At 47.9% G+C, this 10,887-nt stretch overlaps 1 protein-coding gene across 2 annotated transcripts; it reads right to left on the reverse strand.

The window, feature by feature from the left end:
• Positions 1-861: 861 nt before the first annotated feature.
• ccdc97 (coiled-coil domain containing 97) lies at positions 862-10,629 on the reverse strand. Of its 2 annotated transcripts, none has more exons than XM_038785988.1 (5): positions 10,477-10,629; positions 8,149-8,694; positions 5,025-5,270; positions 3,482-3,611; positions 862-1,389 (listed from the first exon to the last, which is right to left on the reverse strand). In XM_038785988.1, the coding sequence occupies exons 2-5, from the start codon at positions 8,606-8,608 to the stop codon at positions 1,269-1,271; spliced, it is 957 nt and encodes a 318-aa protein (XP_038641916.1). In that variant the 5' UTR covers positions 8,609-8,694; positions 10,477-10,629; the 3' UTR covers positions 862-1,268. The 2 variants fall into 2 exon arrangements, with proteins under 2 accessions (XP_038641916.1, XP_038641915.1); XM_038785987.1 differs by having other exon boundaries at positions 10,444-10,615.
• Between the last annotated feature and the right edge of the window lie 258 nt (positions 10,630-10,887).

Genomic DNA, 10,887 nt, shown 5'->3' on the forward strand with positions numbered 1-10,887 from the left:
TCTAACTACTAAAAGTAAGTGGGCAGATTGAAACAACAATTTAAGCCCTTTTGACTGTCCAAAAAGCAAATCAAAGACTTGGTACCACTGACGGCACTGGTCTGTACACAGGAGTTTAAATGGAGAAAAAAATTAAACAGGGTGAATAATGAAATGTAAAACATTGAATGAAAGCTGTCTGAATCCTTCAATTGTTTAAAAAAGCTCGTTGGCGATTAGTAATCCTAATTCTGTGCAATAATTGCTAAACGTGAAAAGAAAGGCAGCAAGTTAGAGGTGGAGAGTAAACATTCCGGTGATTCCAGGTCGGGGAGTGTCCGAAAGAAAGGCGACGTTTTCCCGAAACATCCAGCTCTGCCATTAGTTACCACTCTTTTATTTTTCCCGCCTATTCCAGGAGCCCCATTGCCTTCCAGGTGACAGTGAGATACCCAATCTCCTCTGGCAATGTGGTTTTGTGACTGTACAGTAGGAGTGGCTGTGTGTCGACAGCACTATCCCCCATATGGGTAGGTAGCTCTCCACGTCCTTCCCGCCTTGCCCCAATGGTAATTCAGTCTGCAAAAGGGATTGCTGGACTGCCTGGATTCAGTCACTCAAAGGCAGGTGCGCTGCAGTATCAGGGTGTCAGATCACAGTGCTGCCTGTCCCTCAGTGCTCCTTTGGCCTTTGGCCGTTTGTTAGAAGATTCATACACAATATTTCTACTAAACCATGAGGACCAAAAGTCTCTGAGTTCAACCCTCACACCGAGCCCCAAGTTAGCTGAGTCAGCATCCGACCCATCTACAGGCGGATATTAAACTGTGGTGCGCCTCGTAAAACATTCACATGGAACAAACAGCACTGGAAAGCAACCAGAAATGGGAAAAGGGGCTTCATTTTAGCACCTCTACAATAGGTTCAGGGCGCAATCCTCCTCCCCTCCCAGCTCTCTCCTCCCAGATCAGGAATGAAACCTAGAGGCGAGGCTTCATTGCCCCCTAAGTGGTGCAGTTCCCCAGTGAGCCACCAGGGGAATCTGTTCACGTCTGTAGCAGTTTCCCTCGCTATACATCAAACTAAAAAAAATAGAATTCAGCACGACAGCCCCAACACTGGTCAATTAAACAGTTATTAAAATTACGGGGAAGAAATTGAATTGGTGACACAATGTACACAAAACTACCCAGTCCTTCACTAATAGTCTCGGAGTTTGGAAATGCGGTTAAATGTAAAACTGAGAGGGGGGGGGGAAACCATTTAAATTGAAGAATGTTTAATCCTGGTCATTCTCTGTCCATCTCCATATCTTCAACTTCCACTGGCTCCTCCTCATCAAAGTATCTATCCTCTTCATCACGACTTACGATGTCAAGATTGTCAAAGTCTGGATTGTCGTCGACAGCACTGAAAACAGAAGGGGTTTTAAACAACAGGAAGTGTTACCGAGGCCTAACCAGAACCAGCTTTTCCTCCTACCCTAAATTCTGGGGTAAATGTCCTTTGGTGTCAGCAGTTCACCCACATGGCTATTCCTCATGTGTGAACCCTTAGAGCAAATAATGGAAAAGTAGGGAAGAAGGAACTTGTATTTATAGAGCAGGGTGTCTTCAAAGTGCCTGACAGCCATAATAATCTTTATTAATGTCACAAGTAGGCTTACATTAACACTGCTATGGAGTTGCTGTGAAAATCCCCGAGTCACCACACTCCGGCGCCTGTTCGTGTACACGGAGGAAGAATTTAGAATGTCCAATTCACCTAACAAGCACGACTTTCGGGGCTTGTGGGGGGGAGGGGGGGAAACCGGAGCAGCCGGAGGAAACCCACTCAGACACGGGGAGAACGTGCAGACTCTGCACAGACAGTGACCCGAGCCGGGAATCGAACCCAGGTCTCTGGCGCAGTGAAGCAACAGTGCTAACCACTGTGTTGCACTTCACCCTTTTGAAGGGTTGCAATGTAGGAAACGCAGCAGCCAATTTGCACAGAGGAAGCTCCTGTTCAGCCAAGTGTCAGACAATCCATTATCGCTACTGAGGGTCAGGTGTCAGCCCTCGACACCGAGGAGAATGAACTTGCTTGGACTACTGTCATGAATGCTCCACCTGCCGCCCCAAACAACCCCTCAGAAAACACAAGGGGCCTTAGCTTAACATCTCACCTGAACAAACGGTACCGTTTGGCAGTGCAGCACCTTCCCGGTACTGCGGCGGAGTCCTGAACCCACAACCCTCTGGGAATGCTACCCACTGACTCTCTGTTAACTTAACACAGAAACAACCGAAAGAAAGCGCTTCAAAGACACGAGGGTGCCGAGCCAGTTTACCAAATTACACTGTTGCTGCAGCTGTGAAATGGGAAACAGTTTCTTTTTGGTTAATCTAAAAGATTATTTTCAAGGTTCTAGACAAGAAGGAACAAAATCTGACAAGCTTTTTTTCCCCTCATATACAAAATAGACCGGGAATACATCGAGATAACAAACGATAATGTGTTTTTCAAAATCAAATAATGAGGTCAGGGGCCAGTCCTATGAGTGAGATATTACTTTACGGAATGGGGGGGTGCATTAAGTGAAGAGTGGTGGCAAGGAGACGAGGAGTTTGGGCTATGAAAAGCCAGAGACAGTAGGGAGAAAGGCAGGCTGAAGTTCAGAGCGTTTTCACAGTTTTGAAATCCAGGATAGAATGAGAAGGGATTGAAAGGGGCATGGTCCTCTGCTGCACAGAGAAAGAGGGAAGACTGGACAGCCGGGAAGGGAGGTCGAGGAAGGCCCGAGGCCTGGGGGAAAGATTCGGTGGGAGGGGAGGGGCCTCAATGCAGTAGGGGCTGGGAAGAGGAATGAGCGGAGAAGGTGAAGGGGTGATCAACCAGCATTGCGGTCACCCAAGTAAAATAGGAGGAAACCTGGAAGAAGAGGGATAGAAGAAAACCGTGAATAACTGAATCATGGTTTCAATGAGAGACTGAGGGGGCATAGATATGGTCGATGCACAGAGGGGAAACTTTAGAGTCATGTTAATCATCTTGGCATCGACAGGGGGCGAGTGAGAGGGGGGGGGTGAGAGAAGGAGGTAGAGAGAGGGGGAGGGAGAGAGAGAGGGAGAGAGAGAGAGAGAGGGGGAGAGAGAGAGAGGGGGAGAGAGAGGGGGGAAGAGAGATTGAGAGAGATAGAGAGAGAGGGGAAGAGAGAGAGGAGAGAAGGGGGGTGAGAGAGGAGAGATAGAGGGAGAGAGCGAGGGTGAGAGGAGAGAGAATGAGAGAGAGAGGAGAGATAAGTCACAGAGAGAGAGAGAGACTATTGGTGTGAGAAGCTGAAATCTTGGAAGAGGGATATTATCTGGAATACAGAGTGTGTTTGGGTCAGGAATCTGGATTTACATGGGAGTGGGACAATTTGGGATTGTTCTTTCCAAGAACTGGCACAGGCTCGGGGATGAACGGTGGCCGTGTGTGCTGTGTGACTCTCCTCTCTGTGTAGGTATATGATGGTCACCTGTAGTCAAACTCTCTGTCTTCCCCATCCAGGAAACGCTGGTACATGCGACTCACAAATTCCTCCCTCAGCATTGATCTCTCATCATCACTGGGTACCCAGTCTTCAGCTTTAGACTCAGGGTTGTCGTCTAAAGGGAATGAGATCATCAATGTCACAACTCCAAATACACAATTTAAAAAGCAATCTCATTCATGGGACGTGGATGTGTCGCAAGGCCAATATTTCTTCTCCATCCCCAAACTGTGTGTCCTTGCTTGGCCAGTTCAGAGGGCAGATAGGAGTCAACCACATTTCCCTGTATCTGGAGTCACATATAGGCCAGTCCAGGGTAGGATTCCCTTCCCTAAATTACCATCAGACGATAAGGCATAGCAGCAGAATTGGCCCATTTGGCCCATCGAGTCTGCTCCGCCATTCAATCATGGCTGATATGTTTCTCATCCCCATTCTCCTGCCTTCTCCCCATAACCCTTGATCCCCTCATTAATCAAGAACCTGTCTATCTCTGCCTTAAAGACACTCAGTGATTTGGCCTCCACAGCCTTCTGCGGCAATGAGTTCCACAGATTCGCCACCCTCTGGCTGAAGAAATTTCTCCTCATCTCTGTTTTAAAGGATCGTCCCTTTAGTCTGAGATTGTGCCCTAGGGTTCTTCCTACTCGTAGAAACATCCTCTCCACGTCCACTCTATCCAGGCCTCGCAGTGTTCTGTAAGTTTCAATAAGATCCCACCTCATCTTTCTAGATTCCAACGAGCACAGGCCCAGAGTCCTCAACCGTTCCTCATACGACAAGCTCTTCATTCCTGGGATCATTCTTGCGAACCTCCTCTGGATCCTTTCCAAGGCCCCAGCACGTCCTTCCTTAGATACGGGGCCCAAAACTGCTCACATTGGAGTCTGACCAGAGCCTTATACAGCCTCAGAAGTACATCTCTACTCTTGTATTCCAGCTCTCTCGACATGAATACTAACATTGCATTCGACATGAGTGAGTCAGGAAGGTTTTTTATAAACACATGCTTCTGGATCTAGAGTCTGGGTCCCTGGATTATTAATCCAGTAACTATGCTGCCCACTCCCTCAGTTTGAGCTCAGTATCTCAAATCTAAGGAACAAATATGCATATTGGGCTGGTTGCTCCTCGTAACTGCCCAACGAACAGTCTGTTCTGCTGTGCCCCCTCATTCAAATAATGTGCCAACATTTAATAATAATAATGTTTTATTATCACAAGTAGGAAGTTACTGTGAAAATCCCCTAGTTGCCACATTCCAGCGCCTGTTCAGGTAAGCTGGTACGGGAATTGAACCCGCGCTGCTGGCCTTGTTCTGCATCACAAACCCGCTGTCTAGCCCACTGAGCTAAACCAGCCCTTGCGTGCACATTTAACGTGTGACGATTAGCCTCTTGGGCTGGGTACGAAGGATAGGAGTCACTGCCTTCGGTCAAAAAGGGAAGGGGGAAATGTTAGTGACAGAACAATATTCTAATGTTCAGTCCTGTCTTCCTGCCCAAAAAACCCAGAGGCAGAAACATACCTTCCTCCTCATCCTCCTCTTCCTCCTCCAAACAGGCATCCTCCCTTTCCTGCTGCCACTGTAGCCTTTCCTGGACAATCTTTTCCTGTAAAGTGTTCATCAGCAGGTCAGACAGACACATGGCATTGCCCAGGTTTTTGCAGCTCTCAGCCACCACCTCCTCCTCTGTCATGTGCTGTCTAATATACTGTTCGTAGAGCAAAGGATCTCGAGTTCGCATCTGTTCATCGCTGAAGTACTCCCCATCTGCAGGGAAAGAAAAAGGGTGACATTAGCAAAGATATCTACTGACCCATTCCCCAGAGGCCAGAGCACAACGTCCACAAATGGCTCACGCATCGGAGGCGCTGAGGGTGTCCTGCACCGTCGAGGTTACATTTTTGAATTGAGACATTAAACTCAGGCACCTACAGATGAATGTAAAATATCCCACAGCACGATCCATAGAATCCCTACAGTGCGGGAGACCATCCGACCCATTTAGTCTGCACTGACCCTCCGAAAGAACACCCTACCTAGGCCCACTCCCCGTTATCCCACCGTAACCTGCACATCTTTGGACACCAAGGGAAAATTGATCACGGCCAATTCACCTCACCTCACATCGCTGGACTGCAGGAAGAAACCAGAGCACCTGGGGGAAACCCGCGCAGACACGGGGAGAACGTGCAAACTTCACACAGTCACCCGGGTCCGGAAATGAACCCGGATCCCTGGCGCTGTGAGGCAGCAGTGCTAATCACTGTGTTACCACTGCTTGGAAGATGATCATGGCAAAGGGGAAATTGGTTCTTAACCAAACCATTGCCCATCCAATGGAAAAAACAGAGGAGAAATGTTTTAATCTATTTTTCCTCTCGCTGTTGGAAAGGGTTGGGATAGTGGGGCAGTGGTAATGTCACTGGGCTGGTAATCCGCTCGACCCAAGGCTAATGGTCTGGGGGACATGGGTTCAAATCCCACAAGGACAGCTGACGGAATGTAAATTTGATTTTAAAAATCTGGAATTGAAAGCTGGTCTCAGTAAAAACCCATCTGGTTCACTAATGTCCCCTTTAGGGCAGGAAATCTGCCATCCTTACCGGGTCTGGCCTACATGTGACTCCAGACCCACAGCCATGTGGTCGTCCATTAACTATGCTCTGAAATCTTCAAACAAGACACTAAGCTCATCATGGGCAACACATATTGGCCTCACCATGCGAGAAATTAAAAAAATATAACTTCTCTTTTTAAAGAATGGTTAGAAAGACAGAGAACGGATGGTAGAGTGGTTAGCACTGCTGCCTACGGCACTAAGGACCCGGGTTCAAACCCTGCTCCGGGTCACTGTCTGTGCGGAGTTTGCACATTCTCCCTGTTTTTGTGTGTGTCTCACCCCCACAACCCAAAGATGTGCAGGGTAGGTGGATTGGCCACGCTAAATTGCCCCTTAATTGGAAAAACATAATTGGGTACTCTAAATTAAACAAAAAACAGGAAGACAGAACATTGAAAATTGAGAATGTTTGATGCAGATGTAGAGACAGAGATGCCACAAGTGGGTTCTAACTGGGAGTGAAGATAAATATCTGCATAGATTAAATGGAAGGGACTATTTGTAAATCACTGAGACAGGAGCTAAGGTGCAGCAATGGGCATCTTGTGTTGAAATGAAAATCGCTTATTTCACAAGTAGGCTTCAAATGAAGTTACTGTGAAGAGCCCCTAGTCGCCACATTACGGCGCCTGTTCGGGGAGGCTGGTAAGGGAATTGAACCGTGCTGCTGGCCTGCCTTGGTCTGCTTTCAAAGCCAGTGATTTAGCCCTGTGCTAAACAGCCCACACATCCAACAATTGGTTTTGATTCTAGCCCAGAAAATGAGATAACTTTCTTCCTTTTCCTGTTAACAACAAGTGAAAAGGGAGAAAGAATTTAATCTCAGTTCTTATTGGATACAAATCCACAGCAATAAAACTTGCAATTGTTTGAAACAAAACTAGCAAGCTCACTCAGTGGGCCTGGTAGGGTTGAGAAACATTGCTGAGATATATTAGAGGGAGCTTAGATTCTTATCTCAGCTGAAAGTTCCCCTTGTTGACACGAGACAAACACACACACAAAAATAAAGAGAGGAAATCTGAAATGCAAACAGAAAGTGCTGGAAAATATCACCAAGTCCGGCGGCATCTGGAGAGAGAAAAACAGAGTTGATGTTCCGAGACCAATGGTGTCTGACTCTTCTCCAGTCAGGGCAGCACGGTGGGGCAGTGGTTAGCAATACTGCCTCACGGCCCTGAGGAGCCGGGTTCAATCCCGGCTCTGGGTCACTATCAGTGTGGAGTTTGCAAATTCTCCCCGTGTCTGCGTGGGTTTTGCCCTCACAACCCAAAGATGTGCAGGGTAGGTGGATTGGCCATGCTAAATTGCCCCTTAATTGGGAAAACAATAATTTTTTTAAAGAATCTCTATGTGGCCTTCCCCCTCCCTATCTCCTTAATCTCCTCCAGCTTCACAGCTCTCTGCTGTTGGAATTCAGATCTCTGGTGCATTCCTGATTTTAATCATTCACCTTCCTCCTTTAAGATGCTCCCTACAACTTACCTCTTTGATCAAGCTTTCGGTCATCTGATCTAATATCTCCTGAAGTGTGTATTGTTTTAGAAAGCTCCGTGAAGCACCCTGGGACTTAAAGGTGCTTTATAAATAAAAGGAGTTGTTGTTTGTGGTAGTACTTGATCACAACCACAGCTGGAATTGGACCTCATATCATCCACTCCTAGGGCAATATCCCTCCTGGAAAGTAAAGGTTTGAATTATTGGGTTACAATTAGTTTACACCGAGGGACCAAATAATCAGCCTCCAGGGCATCGCTGGCATAAGTAAGGAAAATATGACCCAGTCAATCTCAATAGAAATTTTTTTAAAGTGTCCCAAGCAAAGCAAATTAAATCATGTTCTCACTGTCTTTAACATTGCACACAGGCACAATGCCTTCCATGCTTGAATTACTCCTCAATTCTCACCGTCTATGGAAAATAGTGCTAGGGAAAATCAGGAGGAGCTGCCAGAACCATCGAAAGGCAGCATCTTCCTAAAGGTGGGGCAGGGAACAAAATAACAGGCATCTTTTTACAAATCACCTTTAATCAGCTGCTGCAGGGCCGCAAATCGCTTGTTGCGGACGTTTGTCCGGGCAGTTTTCTTCATGGAAGACTTCCTAATTTCTTTGCAGTAAAAAGTAACTTCATAGTTGCCTGCCAAATGGTTGAAACAGATCAGATGCTCCTCTTTGATGATTTTGTGAAAACGTTCCAGGAACACCACCGGCTTACACCAGAAAAGGTCCTTGATGATGTCCAGCTTCTGGTCATACACCAGGTCAGGCTCGTCCATCTGCTGGCTCTTGATCTGAGCCTTGCTACTGGCGATGGCATGAAACATGCTGTTTAGTGAAGCTTCCATGGCTTCTTCCTGCTGCTGGCCAGGAAGCCCCTTCATCGCTTTGGCAGTTTCCTCTGGCGAGGCAGGAGCAGGGGACTGATTCTCAATCTCATTTGGGGTGACACAACCCTCACCAGAGATTACGGGCATCTCCGCCATCTGTGCATTGGCTTCCCGAGTGACACCATCCGGAGAAGGTTCGCTCGCTGTCGCAGCAACTTCCAAGAAATCTTGCGTTTGTGGGCCTATGAACAAGGCAATTTTCACATTAATTTTGCAGTTTACTGTCACACATTTTTTAAAAAATTACAGCACAACTTGGGGAAGAGATTTGTTTCTGGATTGAAAGTGATGAAATGTACATCAGGCCCCAGTCCAAGGCAAGGCCCGTAGAATATAGTGCAGCAGGAGGCTGACTCCTGCTCCTGCCTAGAGAGAGCCAATCTTCAGGGGAAAACTCTGATGGAACATTCCATGTAAACGGAATTATGTAATTTCCTATTTCAGACAATACACCATAGAAAGCATCCTATTGGGCTGCATCACAGCCTGGTATGGCATCTGCTCGGCACAGGACCGCAAGAAACTTCAGAGTCGTGAACACAGCCCAGTCCATCACACAAATCTGCCTCCCATCCATTGACTCCATCTACACCTTCCGCTGCCTGGGGAAAGAGGGCAGCATAATCAAAGACCCCTCCCACCCAGCTTACTCACTCTTCCAACTTCTTCCATCGGGCAGGAGATACAGAAGTCTGAGAACATGCATGAACAGACTCAAAAACAGCTTCTTCCCCGCTGTTACCAGACTCCTAAACAACCCTCTTATGGACTGACCTCATTAACACTACACCCCTGTATGCTTCACCTCATGCCGGTGCTTACGTAGTTACATTGTGTACCTTGTGTTGCCCTATTATGTATTTTCTTTAATTTCCTTTTATATTCATGTACTAAATGATCTGTTGAGCTGCTCGCACAAAATACTTTTCACTGTACCTCGGTACACGTGACAATAAACAAATCCAATGACTGCCCCGCAGTGCATTCTTTTTAAATTTAGATTACCAGCATTGCATATCCTCTGCAAATGTTTTGCTGGATTTGATCTTTGCCTCATGCCTTCCAAATCACATTTCTGACAGCTGATGTAAACACTCACATTACCATTAGCGTTTTACTGTAAGGGAGCACGGTGGCAGTGGTCAGCACTGCTGCCTCACGCACCAAGGACCCAGGTTCGATCCCGGCCCCGGGTCACTGTCCGTGTGGACGTTGCACATTCTCCCCGTGTCTGCGTGGGTCTCACCCCCACAGCCCAAAGGTGTGCAGGGTAGGTGGATTGGCCACAATAAATTGCTCCTTTAGTGGAAAGAAAAATGAATTGGGTACTCTAATTTTATTTTAAAAAGTGAGTAAAGAGACTCAAAATGTGCTGGTGAGCTGTTGTCAGCGGGAGGGGAAAGGTTTTTTTTAGGGGGGGGCAGCAAAGCCCCCATGGGCAGCACAAGTGGATAGCATTGTGGCTTCACAGCACCAGGATGCCAGGTTCGATTCCCCGCTGGGTGACTGTCTGTGCCAAGTGTGCAGGTTCTCCCCGTGTCTGCGTGGGTTTCCTCCGGGTGCTCCGGTTTCCTCCCAGTCCAAAGACGTGCAGGTTAGGTGGATTGACCATGATAAATTGCCCTTAGTGACCAAAAAGGTTCGGAGGGGTTATTGGGTAACGGGGATAGGGTGGAAGTGAGGGCTTAAACGGGTCGGTGCAGACTTGATGTGCCAAATGGCCTCCTTCTGCACTGTATGTTCTATGTTCAATCCGCAGCCCCCAGGTCTAGTCCCAGGCCCGCAATCCCAGGCCCTAGTCCCCAGGTTTTCAGGCCCCAGTCCCCAACCCCCATCTCCCTTGCCCCAGCCCCCTTAGCCCAACCACCCCAGTTCCTAGCACCCAGGCCTCAAGTCCCCTTCCGCCCCCAGCCCATCGCTCTCAGCCTCACCCCGGGCCTCCTGCAGCCGCTCCATCGCCTCACCTGCTGGGCTGGGGGCGGCCTGTGTGTGGATCAGACTCGGACAGTTCTGTCCCCGGGGCCCGGGCGGGGGTTTCTTTTCCCGAAGCCACAACCCGGAAGCAGGAGACGAGCGGACCAGTCCCGCCCCAAAGCGGGTCCCCCTGTGGGAGGGGGAACTGATGGCGGCTCAAAGGTTCCGGCCTTGCTACTCAGCACAGCCTCTCTGAACTGTCCCCTGATTATTAAACTCGGGTTAAATTATTGGGAATAAATACAATTTCCGATTCTTTGCATTTTATATTCAACATCTATGTCTGGAATAGAACAGAATAGGATCCCAACAGTGCTGAAGGAGGCCATTCATCCCATCAACCCTTTGAAAGACAACCCACCTACGTCCAACCCTCTACCTGCAACTCCTCCCTTTTTAAA

Source organism: Scyliorhinus canicula, chromosome 27 (assembly GCF_902713615.1).
Source record: "Scyliorhinus canicula chromosome 27, sScyCan1.1, whole genome shotgun sequence".
NCBI classification, from domain to species: domain Eukaryota; kingdom Metazoa; phylum Chordata; class Chondrichthyes; order Carcharhiniformes; family Scyliorhinidae; genus Scyliorhinus; species Scyliorhinus canicula.

Bases quoted from the DNA above. Each gene is read 5' to 3' on its own strand.
- ccdc97 (XM_038785987.1), bottom strand. From the start codon at position 10,468: ATGGAGCGGCTGCAGGAGGCCCGGG. The intron at 8,695-10,443 runs GTGAGGCTGAGA...CCTTGTTCATAG, and splicing joins GCGGCTGCAGGAGGCCCGGG to GCCCACAAACGCAAGATTTC. The intron at 5,271-8,148 runs GTGATTTGTAAA...CTTTCCCTGCAG, and splicing joins CCTGCAGCAGCTGATTAAAG to ATGGGGAGTACTTCAGCGAT.